Source organism: Condylura cristata, unplaced genomic scaffold (genome assembly GCF_000260355.1).
Source record: "Condylura cristata isolate star-nosed mole 26May11 unplaced genomic scaffold, ConCri1.0 scaffold00020, whole genome shotgun sequence".
NCBI classification, from domain to species: domain Eukaryota; kingdom Metazoa; phylum Chordata; class Mammalia; order Eulipotyphla; family Talpidae; genus Condylura; species Condylura cristata.
The window spans coordinates 1,029,079-1,053,635 of NW_004567121.1; the positions used below are offsets into that span (position 1 = coordinate 1,029,079).

General features: G+C 37.5%; 1 protein-coding gene across 3 annotated transcripts in view; it reads right to left on the bottom strand.

The window, feature by feature from the left end:
- Positions 1-5,564: 5,564 nt before the first annotated feature.
- TMEM87B (transmembrane protein 87B) overlaps positions 5,565-24,557 on the bottom strand; it is a 37,993-nt gene continuing 19,000 nt past the window's right edge. Inside the window, exons 11-19 of one of the 3 annotated variants that reach the window (XM_012727642.1) lie at positions 21,372-21,443; positions 19,315-19,423; positions 19,170-19,228; positions 18,331-18,434; positions 16,570-16,643; positions 13,413-13,483; positions 11,396-11,448; positions 10,090-10,120; positions 5,565-8,755 (exon numbers count right to left, since the gene is read on the bottom strand). In XM_012727642.1, the coding sequence (XP_012583096.1) occupies positions 8,696-8,755; positions 10,090-10,120; positions 11,396-11,448; positions 13,413-13,483; positions 16,570-16,643; positions 18,331-18,434; positions 19,170-19,228; positions 19,315-19,423; positions 21,372-21,443 (633 nt within the window). In that variant the 3' untranslated portion in view covers positions 5,565-8,695. Of the gene's footprint in view, positions 8,756-10,089; positions 10,121-11,395; positions 11,449-13,412; positions 13,484-16,569; positions 16,644-17,833; positions 18,435-19,169; positions 19,229-19,314; positions 19,424-21,371; positions 21,444-24,557 lie in introns of those variants that run through there. The other 2 variants (XM_004685993.2, XM_012727643.1) reach the window with 2 other exon arrangements.

The window sequence follows — 24,557 nt, forward strand, 5'->3', positions numbered from 1 at the left end:
GCTCTGATGCTCTGATGTCTGGTCTGAATTATCCTTCTAAGGTTCCGCTGCTCCAGCATCAGTGTCCGTTGGCTCTCTGTCCTCAACTGCCCTTGATCTGTAGTCATCGAGGAGATCCTCAGTGGCCCAGAACCTGTCAAAATTGTCTAAATGCAGACACACCATGAAAATAAGCCCAGTACCCTTTATTAAGTACTCCCTAGACTAACCTTTGACTTAATAAAATGGGCCTATCAGAAACATTTCTCCTGTTTCCTCTATATTTAGATTTCATGAGAGTATTCTAAGTTCCAGGGATTGGCAGGGGTCTACATGTGTAAAGAAAATATTTTAAAAGTCTTCTGGCAGAGTCTATTGCCAGCCCTTGGGACTGGTACGTGGATACAGGCAGGTTCCCTGTATAATTTAGGGACATAAAGTGAGACAAGAAGGTTTGTCATGAAAATCTGTTTAAGACCAAGCCAGAAACAGCACTCAGTCTGAAGTGGTCATTCTAGAGCTGTTCTGCAAAGACTTCTATCCTTGTAGGTTTCGTGGCTTCTCAGTAATTACCTTGTGGCTGCATCTTGCCTGTTAGCTCATTCTGGGCTCTTTCTCTTCCTTTACCTCCTATACCCCCACATTTATCTGTGATTCTATTTGTCATCAGTCACTAAGCACTTGTTTACGAAGGGTCCCTGGGATAAAGCCATGTCCTATGGTAACCTGACAGAGGTTAACAGGGTCTAGCAGGAATGCAGTGACATAGTTTAATTCATTCATTACACAAATATTTATCAAGTGCTGACTCCAGGCACAGCCCTGTGTGAAGCACTCCATTAAGCTTTCACATGACATTGAGTCCCAGCCAACTAAGCCGTGCCGTACAGCACTGATCTTTGAAAATATTGTCTGCTTTGTGTATGATGTCATGACATCTAGACAAGTTTTCCCCTCTAGAAAACTTTTTCCAACTTTATATAATGAAAATCGATGGGATCAAAGATCCCATTGTTCCATGATTAAAGATCAAATGCTAGTTAATATCTTCCAAAAGGAGGAAAACACAACAAATTCATGAATGCCATTCCACACCGAAGTGCCTCTGGGCAGGCAGAGTAGTGGCTGTAGTCAAGGACACACAGTCCTTTAAATCAGACACAAGAGCCCTCCCTGGTGGTGCAGTGGGTTAGGATGCAGCACTGCAAGATGGCCATAGCCACTTCAGTGAAAGTTCGATCCCTGCCCCGGAGATGATCCACATGGCACAGCAGACCTCTCCTGACCCGCCTGCTGCTCTCCGCAGCAGCGTACTTAATTGATATGCCTGTTCTGCTCCCCGCTCTGTCTCTGGTGGATTCTCTGACCACCCCTGCACCTTTGGTCTGTACCCCAGTTATGTAAGCATAAGTAAATAAAACTTACAAGAAAAAAATCAGACACATCTAGGTGAATCTTACCCCATGCATGCTGCAATGTGGTCTTGTAACTCTCCTAATCTTTGCAGCCTGTGTTTTTTCATGTATATAATGGAAACAATCTTTGTCTGAAGAGTTTTATGAAGTTTCAAACTATTAAGTGCCTAACATAGAGCTTAGCATAGAACAGGTGCTTAGTTTATGGGGCATTGCCTGCTTTTACTGGTGGTCCTTCATGCAAGGAGACGGAGGGACTACCAGTTCTGGAACACTAGCAGTAGGCGAGGCCCTCTGTCAAGGATGCCCCAGGTGTTTTCATTTAGTCCCTCATCACAACACAGGAAAATGGATCTTCTCGTTACCCCCGTTTTACAGACTGGAAAACTGAGACTTAGAGTGCTTCAGAAAGCTGTCCAAGATCAAACAGCAAGTTAGTGATTGGGAGAGCATTGGGTTTGTGCCATGAATATACTCTCTGCTGTCACCTTGTAGTAGCAACTGCACACAAGGATTATGCTCGTTTTTCTCAGTCAAAATTTGATGTTTTCTAACTTAGATGTATCAGAATTAGCTTCAAGTATAATTTTTCAAAAATACATTTTTACTGTGAACTGACACCACACCTATACAAGTTAGACCTACAAGGAATTATCAAAAATAACTCTGGGTAGGTGAGCTTAGCTCTTTCTAGAATTAATTCCCAGACCTAGAATTGAGTGTCGTTCAAAGTGAGATAGTTTTGTTAGACAGTTCGATTTGCCTCTTCAAAGGCCACCTGCATCCTTTCCCACCCAGGTGGCTTTGTCCCAGTGGCCAGCCTATGGGAAACCCTTCAACAGGCTTGCAGTGCTCTGTTTGGTGTGGACTTTTTATAATAATGTAATCACACATTCTTATTTTTCTTTGTGGCTACCTTCTTTCACTAAGCATAATGTTCTCAAGTTTCAGCCACAGTGTAGCGTGTATCAGGACTTCATTGTTTTTTATAACTGTTGGTGGGAATGAGTCTGATCCAGCCCCTATTAAACTATTTTGATAGGGCATTTCCTCATACTATTAAAAATAGAGCGTGTCTAGTCCTGGCACCTATTGGAAGGATATAGAAACACTAAATAACGAGTTATATGTTGTCTGGCCTGAGGGACCTAAGGTCAATGAGGCTTTCCTGCCTCCCCGTTTTCTTATCTGTAAAAGATCTCAGAAGCTCCTTCCAGTTTTTAAGTTCTGAGGAAAACTGGAACTATATTAAAAATGGTTGTGTGCATGTTTTATAATAACCTTAGTTAGCTGTCTTGTGAAGTCCTGAGCACTTGTATTTTGTCAGGATAGTCTTTGTGTATTTTTTTAAAAAATGTGTTTTATTTGACCTCTAAATTTGTTTAATGGTATTTGTGAAGTAAAATATACACTTTTCTTTTTAAAGATTTATTTATTTGTGCATACAGAACTGGGGTACAGGCCAGAGGCTCAGGAGTGGTGAGAGGCTTCACCAGAGACAGAGTGGGGAGCAGAACAGGCAGAATGTCGAGGTGCACTGCTGAGGGGAGCAGCGGGCGGGCCAGGAGAGGTCTGCCACGCCCTGTGGTCACCTCCGGGGCAGGGGGGGGATCGAATTCATGCAGAAGTGGCTTTAGCTTCTTAGTGCTGTGCTTTAACCCGCTGCGCCACCAGGGAGGGCCCAAAATATACACTTTTTTAAAGGCAAAATTTTTTAGAGTCCTAAAATGTTGCAATTAGAACTCTTCAGAAACATTACTTTGGCACCATCTACTGGATAGCTTTAATTTTTTTTTCTGCATATTAACTTTCATTGAGTTTCTTAATACTTTCCCAAAATGATTTTTTTTATTACAAAAGTTTATTTTTACATCATTTTATACATTTTTTTTTCCATCTCGATTGTAATCCCTGCGGGTTTCCCATCACCAAATCACCTGTGTGCCATCACCATAACCCCGTGCATTTCTCTCCCCCACCCCCTCGTTTTTGATCCCATTCCTCACTCCACCCCCTCAAAATGTCTCTGGTATATGGTTGTTCATTATTTTTGTTATTTTCTCGCCTGGTCCATTATACTCCTGCTATGAGTGAAACCATCGGGTATTTTTCTTTCTCTTTCTGGCTTATCTCACTAAGCATGATCTTTTCCAGCTCCATCCAAGTTGCTGCAAAAGACATGTGTTTCTCTTTTTTGGTTGCTGAGTAATATTCCATTGTATATATGTACCACATCTTTTTTATCCAGTTATCTACTTTTTTCCCAAAATGATTTTAAAGAAATATTACCAAATTAGCTACATTTGAATTTGGTACCATACCAGCTTATGCCAGTTAGAATTTAGCTGTAGATTTGCTACCACTCAACAGGTATAGAACTTGCCTGGATAGTTTCATTTCAGCACATATAAAGTAGACTGAACTTTATATGGAGGAGTTTGTTTCAGTTGGGTCTGACAATCACTGCTACCTGTTCTGTAACGACCTTAGCTGCCTTGTGAAGACCCCTGCCCTGCAAAGGCATTTTAGATATGTTTTCTGACTTGCATGCCAAGCAAACTTGTATTTGTTTAATGAGACTTCCCTTCTCTTCAGAACTCTGAGGCTAATCCTTTAAGTTATTTTCCACCAGCACTGATTCAGCTTTGTCACCTGCCAGGTGGGTGAGTTTTGGCACATTCTTTTAAACACTCTTGTGTACATTTTCAATCTATAAACTTAGAAGAATGATCTACTTTATCGGTCACTATGAGAATACAACGGCTAAGAAAGCCTGGCATTAAGTATTCCCAATACTCCCTAAGTGGCCATCATGGTTAGAGTCCCAGCTTTTCCTCTGGGAAGACCCATTCTGACCACCCCACAGCCTGGGATAAATTCTATGAAGAAAATTTCCCATGTTCCATCTATCCAAAGCAGGGTAGGTATGTTAATGAATTTAGCTGTAATCTAAAACAATCTTTGTCTTATTACCCTCATTGTGGCGTGTTTATCTTACCTGTTTATCTTAGAAAACCGAGAAAACATAGAAAACCCTGGTCCACTGTCCTCAATAATCTGTGGTTGAAGCCATGAGTTGTCCACCCAAATCCATTCTCTCCTTTCATGGGCAATAGGGCAGGCAAAGGCTCTTGACATTTCCCAGTTTAACTGGCAGTTTGCAGTAGCAAGATGTTTCTGCCAGTGGAATCTGCTGAGGAAGTGGCATGCACACTTTTAGATGTAGCCCCACAAAACTGACCATTCCTGAATCAACATCTCTCTACTGACAGGCTCTATGAGATGGTGGACGCGCAAGATGGAAATAAACTTGGGTCGATGCTCCCCTCTACACCTACCCTAGATTTGTCATATGGTCATGAAGCACACTTCTTGCCTTAACCTATTGAAATGTTGGTACATTTGACACCCTCCCACTGAACCTAAACACTGAGAGGTCCTAGTAGTATATTCCACTGGCCCTTTCTCCACTTTGTTTACACAGCTAAGATTCCACATACATGGTTTTGTGTCATTTGCTTGTAAGTATTTTTATTATAATTCATGATTTACTGGTTGCAGAGTATTCTATAAAATGTCGCTGGGTGAACCATAATTTCCGGAACTACGGTTGACGTTTCTAATTTTGTCTGTAAATAATGCTACCCTAAAGGCTTCTGTGTGGAAGTCTTTTTCTATATTTGGAATAATTTTTTAAACAACACACAAATGGTTATTGGGTTATGACGGTTATAAACATAGCTGAACTTCTTTTCCCAAAAAAACTGAATCCATGACATTACCATCAATGAGTTTGTGCTTATTTCAGACTACTAGAGCAAAAGGGTCTTGCAAATATTTATAAGTGTAAATATATGAATTTGATTTTTTTTTTTTTAAGATTTTATTATTGGTGCATACAGAAGGGGGGTACAGGCCAGAGGCTCAGGGGTGGCGAGAGGCTTCACAAGAGACAGAGTGGGGAGCAGAACAGGCAGATCGAGAGAGTACACTGCTGAGGGGAACAGCTGGCGGATCAGGAGAGGTCTGCCATGCCCTGTGGTCACCTCCGGGACAGGCAGGAATCAAACTCATGCGGAAGTGGCGTTAGCTTCTTAGTGCTGTGCTTTAACCCGCTGCACCACCAGGGAGGGCCTGAATTTGATTTTTAAACATTCCCTTCCACTTTGTGTTTCTGTGGTTACTACGGGGGTTGAACACTCTTCCATACCGACTAATTAGATGTACCTCTTCTGAACCTTATGTCCTATAATCCAATGGAGTCTATATTTCCTATACATTAATAACTTAGTGGATATTACCAACAGCCAGTCATCCAAAATTCCATAAGGTATTTTATTAAGTCAGAACAAATATTAAGGCACAAAAATACATTAATTTTTTCAAACAAAAGTACTTCAAATAGTTCTGTCTTACATTCAAAACAATTTCTTTCAAATTATACAATAATTTAACCTTTTAAAATAGAAAAATATAATTTCTTATACCCCTAAACTTTCTCCCCAGATAAACGTTCCCCTAGTCCTAAAGACCTTGTTTAATGCAGTAGTGAGCCTTGCATTATAATATACATCTCCTTAAAAATCTAGCTTAGTCACATGTATATTTGATATGTTTAGAACTTTAACCAATGTTAAACTTCTTGTAAGTGTAAGGCTTGGTGTTCTGTATTGCTTATTGCATGCTGTTGATCAAAGATAGAAGTAGTACCCAGAGAAGTGACATATAAATTTAGTATAACATATCTCAACTTAAACCCAGTCATGTATGGCCTAATTTAAAGATTCAAACCCCATTAAAAAAAAAGGAATTAACATTTTTATATTTTCAATTTTGACATTACAGTAGTGCAAACAATATACAGCAATTTTATACTGTATTAAGGGAGAAAGTCAGTATTTTCTATGAAATATGAAAGACATTAGTAATTTCTTCTACAAGGAAGGGATTATCTTACCTCTTTAGCTTAAAAAGTTCACATATTTAGATAGTTTAACACTAACTCAGACCATGACAATTTTCTTTTAAGTAAATTTCACATATCATATAAATCTGTTGTATAAGAACACTTAACCTTTTTTGTCTAGAAACATGTACAATCTGGAGTCATCCTCAGATTCCTTCATTAATAGGGACACCCATCTTGATGACATAGTAAGAATAAATGAATCTGATAGCTTCAAAGACCTTGATGGTCTTTCTGGAAACTTCATGCAGAAGCAGGGTATAACTTCTCTCCAGTGTCTTCACATGAACTACATCTGTGGCTCCAGGGTTTAATAAATGAAGGTCCTTCACAGGAATATTCCATTAGGGTCACGAGACAGCAACAGACTACACAATTATTATTAAAAGTGACAGACACAGTACATGTCCTTTGAGAAACAGTATTTCTATCAAAGCTATGAGGAGGGCATTCTGCTTTCTCTAACTGATCAGAAAAGTTTGCATTTCAACCTGTAGCTGAGCCTTGTAGAAGTGTCATTTCTCTTCCCAGCTGCAGAAATTGTGTTTTTTTATAATATTAAGGAGAGTATGTCAGAAGCCGTGGCCTTTATCATCACACCTACCATCAAATATCTACCCCCATGTCACTAAATATACAACTCCTGCTAGCTGGAAGCTCAGGAGTCTGCATTTTAAAATTCAATTAGAATCATATGATGAGTCAGGTAAGGGAGGATGACTGACTCAGATTGAGGCATGCTACTAAACGAAAATGTTTGGAACAAGAAGCAGTGGTTACCTCCATTCTGAAACAACTGGGCAGAGGGTGGAGGACATAAATGCTGGGACAATGCAGTGGGTGGGGGGGACCCCATCACTGTGGCAGAAATGTAAATAAGGAACAGAGTCCATACTAATAACTTAGAAGTCCTCCAGGACTGATATTGTAGAGGAGTGACAGCTTGAAACCCATGCCTTTTTCAGCAATGTTTGATACCATTAGGATTTTACTAGAGGAAATTAATTTTGAAAATATTCAAGGATATTATTACTTGAAATAAATTTTTACTAACTTCTAGAACATGAGAAAATAAGAAATGAAAAAGTAGGATTTCAAAGAAAATTTTGTTTTGTAGCTTCATACACAAAAAGGTTCTATTTGTTTGTTAAATGTTAGGACATTAATGCTTCTTAAATAACAGTCCCTGAAGTCATTCTCAATGCACATGATTACAACTTTCCAAAGAAAGACCTACAAGATTCTAATTTTAATTCCTATTCTAAATGTCCACTACCCCTGAATCTTTGGTCATGAAAGTAGGAAAACATCACATTTCTACATTCAAATGCCTTTTAAGTTTAGAACACTCTGCATTTCAAAAAAAAAAAAAAAACTTCAAATTACACATTTACACATTACATATAAATGTAACAAAATATTGTATAAACATGGTTGAAAGTTAACAAATCAAAATATTAATAGTGATGTGCTGTGCAAATGTTTCATTACAAACCCAAATTATGTCAAGATTACACCAAAGGTAAGTTCTAAGTTTCCTAAAGCTCACTGGTCATGATTCATCCAGTCTGCGGGGGAAGAAGTGCTCGGGGAGCCCCATGGCGGGTGCCCACCGCTTGCCCAGGGCAGACTCGGCAGCACATGCACACACAGGCCGAGCCGGCGTGAGTGGCAGAGCTCTGGAATGGCCCCCGCGCCCTCGCTCTGTGGATAGTTGTGTCTCCAGAGCTCCTACTTCCATGATTTGATGTGCATGGTGGCATTTGCAAACAAGGGCTTTGTGGGAATGTGTGTGCATGCACACACAGGTGCACACACGGCACAACTAATCACATAACCACCCTCATTTTCCAGTGGCAGCCAACTTTTTCTTATTAAGTCCCTTCAGTACAACAGTCAAAGAAAACTATTACTGTGTCTAGTAACTATAAATCCAAGACACGGAGACAATGCCTTTTCATATTTAGGAGAATCACATCAACTAGCTCAAAGGTTAGCAAAATGGCTGCATTTACGTAAAAAAAGCTTTTAAACCTGGAGCTGTCCAGTTTTCCAGAAAAAGAGAGAACCCAAATCCACACACTTGCCATCCATCAGGTAAGGGATGATGGAAATGTATGTTTATCCTAATACTTGTCTCTGATTATTTCCAAGTCCAGACAGGAGTCAGTTTATGAAGGGTTGCTAGGCCTCCCCACCACCTGGATATTTAATTTAATATATACATTTCTAAGATGATGCAATAAAAACTTTTTGTACTATATTAAAACAAAGCTCTCTTAGAGTCTTAAGTGAGTTCTTCACCATTAGCTAGTTTCAGATATATTCGTCCCAATCACATTATTTTTTCTGAAGAGAACATTTTTTCTGCCATTTCAGATCTGGTCATGATTTCCTAAAAAAACAGAAAAAAAAATGCATCAAAATGTCAAGACCATCAAGAATCTAAAAAAATTCTCTAATCTTTCCTTGGCCACAACTTTGTAGAGGGCTAGAATTTATTCCACAATATACGTAGAGTATTAGGTAGAAATAAAAACCATAACCCACATTTGCTAGTAACACAATTATTTGCTGAGAGGTTCAGAAAACTTCAGTGTTTTGCTAGCTAGAAAATATTGCAAGTTCATAAGCAATAGTATGAGGCAACAGGCAAAGTGGGTTTCTTAGGTATAACTCACCTAGGAAATTATCTCAACTTACGCAATTAATGTATATTTGAAATTATACACCAGTGATCAAAGGCCCTTTTAAATGCCCTTTTAAAGTAATTCCATGGGATATCTTTTGTAGATGTAGAATTGCAGCTGTTTTGTAGCAAGGTACGTGAATACTGCAGCCTTCTCAAAACTCCTCATTCCACACACAAATCAGTGTGTTGGTATCAGTTGTTTTCCCTTACCTTTCAATGAATAGAGCTATAGCTTCTCTCATACTCCACAACTACATAAACAACTCCTTTTTCTTCAGTTCTTACACTTTTTATTTCTTCCTGTCTTGGGCTATCTACTCAATGTCCATTTAATCTATTATTAAATTCCCCCTCCTAAACTTTTCTAAATCTACACTCTCTATTCAATAGTTTCTACTTAGTAAGTGAAAATGAGACAGAAATTCTTATTTAATATCCCAGCAAAATATCTACAAGTATAAAAAACTAATATAGAAAAAATTCATATGAAGATATTCTAAATTCTTACTTATAAACAAGGTATCAAAAAATTCAGACTCAAAATCTCATAAAGGAATCTGTCTCCTCTTTTACAACCAACAATCATTTAATTTGTTCCTGTTGAAAGTTCCTTAACTTGAGCCCTCCCTGGTGGCACAACAGGTTAAAGCACTGTATTATGAAGCTCTCTGAAGCCACTGCAGCATGAGTTCAATCCCCAGCTAGGGAACTGACCCACATGGCGTGGTAGACCTCTCCTGATCTGCCCACTGCTCCCTGCAGCAGTGTACTTTGTCAATCAGCCTGTTCTGCTCCCCACTCTGTCTCTGGTGAATCCTCTCACCCACCACACCTCTATCTGGCACCCCAGTTCTGTAAGCATAACTAAATAAATCTTTAAAATAAAAATAGTTCCTTAACTTTATCAACAAATCAAGATATCTTTCAGCCTGTTCAATTTGTAATCATGTCAAAATAACTTTCAGAAAGCCTTTCTGAAATATATTTTTTACTTTGTGAAAATAATAGCTCCAAAGAAATAAACAAAATGTATTTACCTCATCTGAATCCACTAATACTGGAAGAGCACTGAAACAAAATAAAAAAACAAAACAGTTAAATTGAAAAGAGGTATATCCCAACAATTCTTCCTTCTGGACAGACAACAAAAATGAATACTAAGGTTTAGCAACAAAAATGAAGAATTTATGCCAATGTTGTTCTTAATAGTCCACAAACTGAAAATAACCCAAACTGGTAAACTGTGATTTACTCATACAATGAAACACTATACAGTAAAGAAAATGAGTGAACGATTGAGGGATACGGTTTTTTAACCTGATATAAGTCATGTTCAGTAACAGGTTTTAGGACAGTAGTACCTTTGGGATGTGGGGTAGTGATTTCAAAGGAAAATGAGGGTGCTCTAATGATAACCTATTTTTTACCTAGGTGCGAGGTACCTAAGTGTACTCATATTAAAAATTTATTTAACTGTACACTTAGAATTTGTGCACTTTTCATAATGTGTGTTATACCTCCAAAAATGTCAGCTAAAAATTAAGAGAAGAAAGAAATAACTTTGAAATAGAAACAATAACAAAGATCGGCAAGTCCACAGACAAATATGTTGGAGAAATATCAATGATTAAAGCATATAAATGAATAATTCCAATCATAACTGAAATCTAACTACATATTTACGTAAGCCGATTATTTCTAATTTTGACTAGCTGGATATGTATTTGAGTGGTGGTGTGCTATCTCATTTGAAAATCCACGTTTTCTGGACAGACAACAAAACATGATACCAATGTTGTTCTTAATAGTCTACAAACTGAAAACAACCCAAATTGGTAAACTGTGATTTACTCATACAATGAAACACTATACAGTAAAGAAATTTCCACCTATCTGACTGTTTTCTGCTTCTGCTGTGGGAACAGTTACCTGGTATTCTTGTGTCAAACACAACATAGATCAAGAGGCACTGAGTAGCTCAGAGCTCCCAGAGGCCTTCTTCTGCACTCTATTTTCCTGTGCCTGGGTTTTTCTCTAATACTTCTATACCATACATGGCATTGTGGTACTTTCAAAAAAAGTTTTATATGTTTGCACTTTTCCATAATAGACAGCTGAAAGAAAACAACATTATTTTGATGCTGATCACCTTAGGTCAGAATTTTAAAAGGAAGGCAAGAGACTAAGGCAGTGTTGCGGTTCCATCTGAAATGAATCAGCCATTCACTAATGATGGATCACACCATGTGGGGTTTGCAAAACACATGACAAAGAGTAAAAAGGATCCCTTTATGCTACAGCCTAAATAAATTCTAGACTAAAACTTTAACAGAGGATATTTACACATCTGTGAATGAAGAGGGAATATTTTCTTCTACCCACTTCAAATCTTCATCCTGTAGAAATAAAGTTACACATAATTTATGTTACTACACAAAAGCAAAATTTTAAAACAGAATGCATAAAAATTTAAATATGTAAATTCAAATGCACGACCTTCTTTTCTTTTAACTTCTACATATGTCCTATGTAGGCATGTGAAATTAGAAGCTGGCACTTATACCTTACAGAAATTATGCCAACATTTCCTTAGAGAGTTAAAGAAAAATATGGATGCTAAATAGTTGTACATATTGGTTTTAGTTAGATTCATAGGTATGATTTTTTATGCTGAAAAAAAAAAACCACAGTAAAGATCAAAGAATTGATTTATAAAATAGAAAAATCACAGGAATACTAACTTGTACTGAATTTTTGCTCCTAGAATTTATTATACCTCCTACTTGTTCAAGTTTTTAAATCATGTGTTTATTGTTTTGTCAATATAAAAATGATGGTACAAATATCTAACTTAATAAATGTGCTTTTTATTCACTCATTCTCATTTCTCTGTAGGAGATAAAAATAGGAAAGCAAGTCAGCTGGGTTATCTAAAATTTTTAAAATAAACTTGTTTACAGTTATCTCACTCTGAAAAAGAATAATAAATGGTATATGGATTTTAGGCTTATAACACAATTTTTTTTTTGTCTATCTGGCTATCTGGAATACTCTGGTTCTAGTATTAATTACATCTTGCTTTCCTAGAGTGAGACAGAGCAACTGAACCAGAATTAATAATTCTATATAGGAATCTCAAGTAGAAATAAGTCATGACAGATCAGGTCTCAAGGTCTCAAAATCTGATCACTCAGAGAAATGAAAAAATAGTCCCCTAATGTATTTATAAATACTGAGTTTTAAAGCAACTGAGATATATCCCTAAATTAAGAGGAAAATACTTTAACAAATTGAAAAATTTAATACCTCTAATACAATTATAACTGTTGTATTATTTTAAAGTTTAGTTAAAATTAACACAAAGCTATTTGGGGGACATTTTTAAAAGAATTACTACCTTGCCAAAATAAAAATTATTTCCTAGCAGTTTTATAGATAAAAACTATTCATATATATACTGATATGTCCTGGCAGAACTTAAACGCATACATAATTTTTTGCACAGTATTAATCATAACAAATATAAACTGTTAAGAAAGTTGAAAATAACTATGATAGGAAGTTCCATTTTGCTTACTTTCATAATTATCACTTTTATATACACAAAATATGCAAATAGGGCCCTCCCTGGTGGCACCACAGGTTCAAGCGCAGCGTTATGAAGCCATCTACAGCTACTGCAGCATGAGTTTGATCCTCCGCCAGGGAGGTGACCCACATGGTAGAGCAGACCTCTCCTGTCTCACCCACTGCTCCCCTCAGCAGCGTACTTCAGGCACTCCACCTGTTCTGCTCCCCACTCTGTCTCTGGTGAATCCTATCACCCCCTGTACCTCTGGCCTGTACCCCTTGTATGTATAAATCTTTTTTAAAAATGTATGCAATTTTAAAAACTAATCTATACCCTACATTTTATTATTTTACTCAAACTTCTATAGTTTACATTAAATCCATTTCCCAACAGGTACCAAATGTTATCTGAGAAACGTTCAAAAATCACTTTAACATGGTAACATGAGCTTTTAATATACTAAAGCTTCTCAGTTTTTAATGTATATATGAATCACCATGAGATGAGGCTAAAAGACAGATTCAGATTTATCAATGAGCCTGGGGCAGGCCTGAGATTCTGCATTTCTAACACATTTTTAGGTGATGTTCCTGCTGTCATTCCAGGAACATCATGTGAGAAGCAGTTACAGGAATCAGACTTAACTAGTATCATGGCTTGTAACATTTATTTTCATACAAAACAACTTCAGTAAAAAGTGTCCTTTGAATGTCAGTAGATGTGACACTCATGTAGATTTCTAAAATATTAAAAGTCTGTCATTCTATTAAATATATATATCATACTCACAAAATTATCAGTAGTAGGTTTAGCAGTTCCATTGGCAGCCGTCTTTGAGACTCTTAATTTTATCCCTTCAGCTATAATGAGAAATACTTTAGATACAGATGAAATTGTAAAATCAGAATACTTTCCTCTATACTGTCCTCTATACTCGTAGATAAAAGCATTAAGTGATTTTTAAAAGAGAATTACTAGTGGGACTTTGAACAAGTGCTGGCTTTGATATACCATTTGGAGATGTAGGTGGGGTAGGAAAAGTTAATGGATTTCACAATTATTTGCAACAACCACCCAGCTTTCAATTTGCTAGGTTGAATTCTAGTTTTAGAGAAGTTTAACAAGTAAGCATGTAACAAAACAAACATTCCTAAGTATATACATATTTCCTTAGAAAGTGTCAGCACATTTTTAAGTTTATGAATTAAAAATTTCTACAGGATTTCTATTATCATTTTTATAAATAAAAAAAACTATCTTTGGTTATGCTTTAACTTCTCTGATGTATAAAATAGGGAAAAAGATTCTTTTCACATTTGACCAAGACCCTTTTTTATGTTGCAGTCTGAGTAGAGCAAAGGCGAAGCGCATGAGACCTGGAATCAGACAGCCGCACCTAGAATTCTGGTCTACAATGACTACTTTTTTTTGTTTGTTTGTTTGTTTAAGATTTATTTATTCATACAGAACTGGGGTACAGGCCAGAGGCACAGGGGCGGTGAGAGGCTTCGCCAGAGACAGAGTGGGGAGCAGAACAGGCAGATCGACGAGGTACACTGTTGAGGGGAGCAGCAGGCAGGTCAGGAGAGGTCTGCCGCGCCATGTGGGTCAGCTCCCAGGCCGGGGATGGAAATTGCACTGAAGCAGCTGCCGCCAGCTTGCAGTGCTGTGTCCTAACCGTTACAACGCACCACCAGGGAGGTCTACAATGGCTACTTTTAAAGTGTTCAGTTTGGTGGATTTTAGACCAGTTAAGAAATTATGCAATCACTACCACTAATTTCAGAAGATTTTTATCAACTCCCCCAAACAAAAACCTCATCCATACCAATTAGCAGCTCCCCCAACGTTCCTCTAGCCCCTGGCAGCCTTCTAGTATATTTTTTTCTATAGATTCATTTGTTCTAAGCCTTTCATGTGATGCATATATGTATGGAATCATACACTATCTTTTGCAACTGACTTCTTTTACTTAGCATGTTTAAGATTCATTCATGTTGTAGTTCTAAGAATGTATAAGTTCTCCTACATCTTTCGCTTTCCTATATAATTTTAAATCAATTTAAGCATTTGTACTTTTTAAAAGTCAACCTGGATTCTGATTGGGGTTGTACTAAATCATCATCAGCTTGGGGAACTGATGAATTAATAATGTTAGGAGTATTATAAACATGCTTTATCTCTACATGTACTTACTCTAAAATTTCCCTTTGTGTTGTTTCAGTCTTCAATGCAGAAGTTTAGCATACTTTTTTCACGAATTTTATTTCTAATTATTTTTGAAGCCATTGTTAATACTTAGATTTTATTTGCTTTCAACGACTATATAGAAAAACACTACTTTCTATGTACTAGACATATGTCCTATGACTTAATGGTTTAGTTCTACCTGTATATTTTCCTTATTTGTAAACTCCCTAAGATTTACATAACCTTGATGTCTACAAATATCTATGGGTTTTTCTCTGGTTTCACCCCAAGTCTATTAATTTATCATTGCATACCGGACACTGAGGATAATATCACACAAATTTGGGATTATCTAACCTTCCTCTGGGGAGTGTTGTGTGCTGTTTAGCAGAATTCAGTTTACAGCTCAATCACTTCAAGTTTAAGGCTGAGGGCTAAGGGAAGGGACAGTCTATGGCTTTAGATTTTACTAGGATGGGTTTACTTCTATTTAAAAAATGTTTGGATGAACTTCAGTGGGCCTATATTTGGTCTTTATTTCTAAGGAGTGTCCCTTCTGGGGCAAGCCTACGGTATTTACCCAAGTGTTTTTGAACTTGTTGAAATTTGAATTAAACTCAGCAGTGGACAGATGCTGAGATTTCAGTTCTGTTTTTTAGCCAAAATGCTGCTGGTTTTTCCCTGGGATTTCTGATGTTTCACTTTACATGTGCTCTGTTCAGGCAAGCGATAAGACTTAAGAAACTAGAGATTCTGGAATTTCCACCTTTGTGGTTCTCTCATTTCTGACTTTTCATTTCCAGGCATTCTTACAGTCCTAAATTTCACTCAACAATTCTTTGCATCTGTGTAACTGAGCTGTACCCATTATGCTGTCACACTGACTGGGCAGAAGCTCTATAAATGGGGAACTTATTATGAGCATGGCTCTCTTTTTTCAACAGTCAAATTTCTAATTTCTGCCGGCTTTTTACTGTTCCAAGTGCCTTTAAGCAGTTTATTTTAAAAAATACTTAGTCCAGAGCTTATACTAGTCACTAGCAGGAAGATTATAGTCTAGTAAATTCATTCTTTAATACCTTTGTGTGAATAAGTTTTTCATGTTTTCTTTCTTAATAAGGAAATCAGAAAAACACAAAAGAATTAGTTGTAGGTAAGCAAAGATAAGAGTGCCTCCCTGTGGCACAATGAGTTAAAGTGCAGCACTATGAAGCTAGGAGTAAAGGAGGTGACCTACATGGTGCAGCAGACCTTTCCTGTCCCACCCACCGTTCCCTAATCAGTGGATTTCAGTAAATCTGCCTGTTTTGTATCCCAGTTCTTGTATGCATAAATAAATAAAATCTTTAAAAAAGAAAAAAGAAAATTGAAAATAGTACTAAAATCATAGTTAGAAATGCTTTGGCTCTGACTAGGAAATTACATATGTACAAACAATTTAAAAAGAATAAAGAGAGATTATTCAAAGAAACTTAGTAATCATCATTAAGAAGATGAGTCTTATTCAAGAAAGTGTTCCTACTTCATTACTTGGACTTTAAGACCAAACAAGTAGCAAAAGTTTAAACTATGCTGGCAACCTTGAGAGTTTTCCTATTAACTTTTATTTTTGTGACTGTCTACCAAGATGGAATTTTCTTCAGATATTGTCTAAAAATATTTTATAGGAAAAAAAATTTGCATGGACTTGTACTGCAAGTACAATATTCCTATTACAACAATACAATGATCATTAAAAAGAAAACATATTACTTACTCAGATTTTCAGATGTTACCCTGAATTCTTCAATTTCATCATCAGAATCATCTATTAAGGGTAGGAAGGCATACCTATATCAAAACCAAGGAACAGTTTTAGTTTTACTAGCATTTTTAAACCTATTCAATCTTCAGCTAATATCTAAGATTCAATGCATACAAAAATACCTGCATTTTAGAAGTTGCTTATAAGTTAAAACACTAGGGCCCTCCCTACTGGCACAACAGGTTAAAGTGCAGCACTGCAAAGCTAGCCACAGCTGCTTTAGCACCAGTTCTATCCTGGGCCAGGGAGGTGCTCTACATGGTGCGACAGACCTCTTCTGACCCATCCGCTGTACACACCCTCTCGGCAGTGTACTTCGTCAGTCTGTCCTGCTCCCCACTCTGTCTCTGGTGAATCCTTTCACTGCCCTTACACCTCTGGCCTATGCCCCAGTTCTACATGAATAAATAAATAAATCTTTAATAAAAAATTTAATTAGGAAAGATTATTGTGAAAAAACAAACTAGAGCTCTCTGACCCTACTGGTAAAAACACAGATGAATAAACTCTTTCTAGAAAGCAACTTCGAAATATATAATGTTCTCAGGGAAGGGAACCTTCCACTGTACTTTTCTTCCTATGTCACATTTATCTCTATTACTTATTAGTCTATCCCCTAATGAGAGAAAAGCTTCCAGTCACTAATCTGATTGGTGAAAATAAAGCACATTGATTGAGTCTCATTTACTAGTCCAACAGTATTCAAATAGCACTACTAGTGATAAAAGCAAAAACCTAGAAACAAATGTCCGAAAACTAAGGGCTATTTATAAAAGTCACACTGTATACACCCTATTGCCATTAAAACTAATTGGCGGGGGCCCTCCCTAGTGGTGCAGTGGGTTAAAGCACAGCACTAAGAAGCTAAAGCCACTTCCACATGAGTTCGATCCCCACCTGCCCTGAAGGTGACCACATGGTGTGGCAGACCTCTCCTGACCTGCCCGCTGCTCCCCTCAGCAGTGTACTTCGTCAGTCTGCCTGTTCTGCTCCCCACTCTGTCCCTGGTGAATCCTCTCACCCTCTGCATCTCTGGCCTGCACCCCAGTTCTGTATGAATAAATAAATCTTAAAAAAAAAAAAACTAATTGGCAGATCTATAATTTTATGCAGAAGAAAAAGTAGATGCATAACAACATATACATTTAAGTATGTATGCATTTATTAATTATATATAATTTTAAAATAACACACACACACACACACAATGGTATAAGCTAACTTTTCCAATAACTATGTATAAGAAACTTAACAGCACTTTCCTTCAGGGAGGGGAACAGGCATGGAATCTAAAGCACTATTCTTTAAACTTCACTTTCAGGATCTCCAGGATTTTGGTCTTACCCTTTCTTTCCAGCTTTATCTCCCTCCAATGGAGGTCACATTAAGCAAACCACATGCCTCAATGATCTCCAAAGTATACAATGTCTTTTCCTACTATTTTATAAAATGCACATTCTTTCCAGTCCTGCTCTTCTCCTCAAGGCATAACATAAAAGTTGCCTTTTCATGGAGTCTTCAACATCCCTCTTCCATCTTTCCCCAGAACTTAGTTTATATTATATATCTCTTCTTTCACTTTGTTTACTCACTTTGCTTATCTGTGTACTCCTTAAAAAAACAAGGACTAGTTCCCCTGTCTCTAGAAATGCATTTAACACTGTAGCAGGTAATTGACAAATGTTTGCCAGCTTGAATTTTCCTATGAGGTACCTCTGATTATTTGCTGATGGTCTCCACAAAAACATTATTACAATAAGGATAAGCGAAAAAAGAAAGCTCCAAAATGCTTCATCAACCCAGTGTTCCATCCAATCCTATAATCAGGACAATTCAACATGAAGTTAATTTTCTAATAAACATACAGCTCTTCATTCAGATAGTATACATTATAAGTATTAATATGATCTTTCTAATCATTAAGTCTTCCAAATAAATAAGTACAATTTTTTTAAAGGAACATAAACACCAGGAATTATTTTTACAAAATCAATATTAATTGTTAACTTTATCCTTATTACCAAACAGGTGAATAAAATAATAAAATCCTAACATAAGTTATATAGTACCACAAAGAGAATTAAGAGTTTAAAGGGGTTTCAGAGGCTGCTATTTTCGAAACAAAAACAGTCATAAGGCAGGTTAATAGCAGAATTACAATCAGATTGACAATGGGTTTTTTTTTTTTATATTGATGACACTATAATCTCTGGTCCATCCTGGAAACATGTTAGACGTAGGTCTCATGGTACCATATGCATAACCCAGTTTCATGGTATAAAGCAAAAAAAAAAAAAAAAAAAAATTCTTGTTATTTTAAATGATATAGGGAAGAGGATTCTTTTTCAAAGTATATAAAAAATGAGAAAAGTAGATATAGGATGAAATACTTCAGATTCACTTAAAGGAACTTACACAAAGGAAATGAAAGTAAAGAGAAAATCCCCACTAAAATTATCTATTTATAAACACAAACTAAATTCTTCAAAATTACACTTAAAGTAAAATTGAAAATAAAATTACAAAAAAAAAAAAAGATAGGTTATACTTACTGATTGACATTTTGCAATTCTAAATGTCTTGGTTGTCCACACCATAAAGATTACAGAAGCTGAAAAACACCAAAAAAGTCAACTTTTGAAGGGACATACACGATACTAAAATAATTCATTTTAATAAGAAAACTAAATAGCTTACCCAGTACAGCAAAGATCAGAGTATTTGTAAAGTGCCTGTATAAAGAAAATTTCACTGTGTTCTTTCTTAGCCTTAGAGTCTTCATAGTTTGTGCCAAACTTATGAAAATGTGAAGGAAGTTAAGGAAAAGCATTTTACATAGTAAAAAATAGTTAAGCTAAAAAATAAGACTTTTACTACATTTCCAAAACTGGAACTGTATAATTACAAGTAAAATACCCAGAAAATGTTATCTTAGTCAACATTATACAATCATGATACTAATTTTATCACAGATTTTGCTTTACAATTTATTATCATCTGAGCTAAATAAACTAAAACCCTCTCCTTAGGCCACTTTTTACATGTTCTGATGTGCCACTTGGCTTATGCTTTCTGTTTTTGTGTATTTAAAATTCATCATCTAAACACTGTAATTAATAAGTCAGGTCATTTATCAATTTCATTTTATAAATTGAAAAAAAAATATGTCAAATATTCAGGTAGAGGGAGACTTTAATCAAAAGATTATTGTCATAGGAGGGAGGTTACTGTGGTAGAACGTTTAGACTAAAAGATCTCCAAGCATCTCAAAGGTCAGGAGATAAGGTCTTACCTCTCCAGAGAGGGGTAAGCAAGACTAGAAAGCAGGTGTGGGGAAGTGGGTAGTGTGACTGGACAGTTTTCAGGGAAAGACATTATTTTTGAGGTGTGCAGATTCTCAGACGGGGCCAATAAAGAACTATGGGTGGACGAAGCTCAGGGACTTGGGGGAACAAAAATACTTAAGTTTTGTCCAGCCCGGTATTTTGTCCAGATTGGTCAGTAAGTAGACAGATCTGGGTCTAGCCTAGTCATAGGTAAACATGGGGCATTTGGGAGTCTTATTCTGTGTCCTATGGGGAAATGGAGTTCTTCGTAGGAAGGCTTTTCTTGGAATACAAAAGGATTAGGTTTTTCTTAACCTTATAGCAGTTTTCCAGGAACACCGGGCTCAGGTAAAGTTCAACACTGTCAAGTAAGCTTTTATACCAGCATAAAGCTTCTCTTCCAGTTTTGGATCTATTCATTTTTATTCATCCTCTCTACATATGCTTCATGGACATCTACTGTGCGCCAGACAGTGGAGACCTGGAGGTGAACAAGACCAGCAGGCTTCCTCCTCCTCCCTCCAATGAGAAAGGCAGATCCTCATATACTGCAGCACCCTAAGTAAACACTACCCAGGGGAATGAGCACTGGGTGCAAATCTTCTCTGGGTTCATGAAGGTCCCTCAGAAGTGACATCTAAGCTGGGCCTTCAGAGGGGCTTATTTAAGGTCTAGGAATGGTTTTCAGAGACTCCACTAGCTATGAACAATTTTTTATCCTACAGAAATGTAGCCTTCTCGTCTCCTAGACTTGTAGGCTTGTAAATATCCACAGATAATCTAAATTTTTTTCTTTTTTGACCGATAACAGCAATGTATTTACTCAAGGACTCAGTGACATGCTGCAAATTAATGGCAAACACAGGCTGGAGCACAAGTCTCCAGAGCCAATTCAGTGCTACCATGGCTGAGAGGCCTGGCCTATTTCTGTAGCTCTGAAAGGCTCCTGCTCCTGGGGTCTAGTCTTCTATTACTTCTTCCTGGAGAGAGAGTATACCTCTGAATTTGACTTCCAAATACTTCTTGAATCAAAAGCTTACTTTAGTGTTAAAACTACCCAAACTGCTTTTCAAGCTTTCTAAATGACCCATAAGTTGCAAAAGACTGAATTTCTCAAATAAGTTCAACCAATTTAAGTCAACTGTCAGAATTTATAAAAATGCAAATATGCTTTATTCATTAAAGATTATCAAGTCAAATACTTTTAAAACATTCTGGATTAAAATCAACTGTCTCTATTAAAAAACTGGCTTCATTTAATAATTCAAGTATTTAGGTCAAACTGCTGAAGCCTCCACTTACCAAGATGCTGTTAAATTTAGTTAAGAGTTAAATTGTTTCTCCCATTAAAAGAAAGTTGTAATAAAAGCAAGCAGGCCCCATCACCTAAGTGAGAAAGTGACCGTACTGCTGTGGCAGAAAGGATATCCACCAGCACAAGCCAGAGTCAAGGAGAGAGAGGGGGAGGCTGGCCAGAAGCACAAGATCAGAATCATTTGCCTGCAGCAAAACAGCAAACATAAAACAAACAAGCAGAAAAAAGAGAGAGGAGAGAAAGGCTATATAGCTTTTGAATTTGGGGGTGGGGGGGGAGGACTATATCTTCTACTACTTTAGAATTAGATTCCCACAGGTTCATTGGCTATATTAAGTTCATCGAAATTAAAGGAAGCAAGGTCACCATCACAAGCACTCAGTTCTGAATGTAGCCCTGCTTCTTCTGCATATAATTTGTAATCATTCAGGGAACTCTCTTCCTTTTTTGTACAGAAAAGCACACTGTTTATTTCAGTAAAGAAAATTCCCAAACAGGAATCTAAAGGCAAACACCAGAACTTCATGTTCAAACAGAGATATTAAGGTTTCTCTCACCATGAAACAGCAATCAAAATCATTTTAATTCTAGATTTCTTTATGACTTTTATCTAAAACATCTTGAAAATATTGATAATTAAGAAAATTAAATCTATTGGCTAGTTTTTCTTATCTTTACACCCAATCTGGCTGATTATATGTTGGAGCCATAAAGGAGATAAATGACTCTAGTTCAAATCCAGAGGGAGTTAGAAGATTTACAGCCACTTTCCTGTGGGATTTTCAACGAAGTTGTGTTACTGAGTAATTTTCCCAAAGAACTACTTTGTAAATGATTAAAAACAAGTTACCTTTGAAACATACATATACCAGTTACTACAAGAAAAGATAATACAAAGCTGTAAAACGCGCAGTCAACAGCTCAATGAACTGACTGAGGAATATACCTCCTGCTAAAGGCTCTCAGCATGTACAGTTTTAGAAATGAGGCAATTCCAAATTGACAGATATCTTTTTTCCCTTCAAATTGACAGACATCTTAAGATCATTTCTAAATGCACAATGACAGAAGAGAAGAAGTTCAGATCTTGAGGCAGCAACGCTGAGCCCAAGAGCCTGGTTCTTCGTCATGGCAATTCTGTACACGTCAGGTGCCCACACTGCTGGTCTGTGCACCACCCCCAACAAGGTAGGGACACGGCTCGGCAAAGGAGGAGGGGAGCGAAAGGGGCGGGGGAGAGCATGGGAGACTGAGGGAGACCGGGTGCTTCGGTGTGGGACAGCAACAGTGACCACACCTGAGGGGGAATCCTGCACTGTCAAAAAATGAACAAGGATGTACAATAATGGTGCTATTAAAAAATAATGGTGTGAGGTGTGTGTTACAATCTGTGAAGAAAAGCCCCATGGGTTTCATTAGATTTTCAAAGGCATTTCTGATGCCAGTACCCAAAAAAGGCTAAACAAAAATTCAGAGATTTCTTAAAATGTTTAAAAGAAAATCTGCCGGAAGACAGAGCAATGTCACTGCTAGGTATCTAACCAAAGAATGCAAAAAAATTAATTTGAAGGGATATATGCAGCTCAATGCTGGTTGCAGCACTATTTACAACAGCCAAACTGTGGAAACAATGTAAGTGTCCAAAGTCAGATGAGTGGATTAAGAAGATGTGGTTCTTGTATGCATAATAAATCTTTTTTTTTTCAAAGGTGTGATATGTATACACCATGGAATACCACTCAGCTATAGACAAAAAAGATAAACTCATGCTATATGCCACAACATGGGTGAAGTGGAGGGGATTATGCTAAGAGAAATAAGTCAGGAGGAGGAAGACAAGTACGGGATGGTGTCACTTACATATGGAATATAGAGAAACAAAACAAAGGGGCAGATGAACTAAACCAATAACAGACCCTAGTAACATAGATGCAACCAGAGAGAGAGAGTTCCCAGGCTGGGGTGGGCGGGCAGGTGCCTTATGGACTAGGGGAGCATCACTGGTGCCCTGGGCGTGGGTGTGGTAGGGAAACATACACCTGAAGGGTGTGATCCTATACTTCTAAATCATATGCTGGTTGTAACCAATGTTACTGCAATAAGAAAAAACAGTAAAAAGGCTTGATCTTGTGAATTTTGATCTTGAAAATTCACAAATAGGAAATTTAAAGAATAGGTAGGCCAGGCTGAGTCCACAAGGGACTAGCTACATTTGCTAGTCCACCTTCAGAAAGGAAGCGTTTCCTTATAGAAGGGACACAGGCAAATTTAAGGCCCTAGCCCTCCTATGACAACAAAGACAAGAAAATGGAAAGAAATATGAAGAAAACAAAAGACTGTCTCATGTTAAAAGGTATGTATCAAAGACAGTGGGGAAAGAAACCTTTGAAAAGATTTCAAAGAGGACATAAATGTAGAAGAAATGGATAAAGAATACTGAGATGTGCACAACCCTGCGAGTCTGAGGTAGTTTCTCTACAATTCCTCCCGTTTCCATGAATGCACATCAGAGCCTGCCATGTAGAAACAATGGAGTTTCCCAGAATGAACATGAGTCACAGTCACTAAGGTGGAGACTAAGATCAGTCAACACTAACTCTGCAACTTTATCCCATCGTGTCACTTGCTTTCCTGCTGTCCCACTGGGACCTCTGAAACGACCAAAAAGCCAGGTGTGCCACGGGAAGGCATCTCTCTGCAGTACTGATCACTGGTCACCACCCACCTTACCAAAGCTCTCCCAGTCTCCACCATCGCTCACTCTGGTGCTCCTTCCATACGCGTTTCCCACCGGACACCCTCATGGGCCTCTCTTACCTCTCTGGTCTGTCTATATGTGTTTCTGTGTTGCTTCCAAGGCTGCAACCTATGTCACATAAATACAACCTCCAAACTTCACCACCAGTGAAGGGGGCTCTGGGCAGCTCAAACTTCACCCACCATGGCCCCTTCTCCAAGTTCACGACCTTGGGAATGTTAATACTGCCCCTGGCCATCCAAATGAGATGTGCAAGACTTCTCTGGAGTCTCTTTTCCTTCTTTTGCCACCCATTTATTTCTAGCAAGTCTAGCATCTGAACTCCTTTCTCCATTTCCCTTGTTCTGTTTCTGAGCCTCAGCACCTCTCCTCCACTCCAAGTAACTTCGTGCTAGACTTCCTTTCTCTACACTCCTTTTCCCAGCCATCTTTCCATGTCATCCTTAAATTCTTTCAAACAAATTTCAGCATGCTATTCACCTACGCAATTCTGATTCCTCACTATTTTCTACCTCCCAAAGGGACTCGAAACTGTTAACAT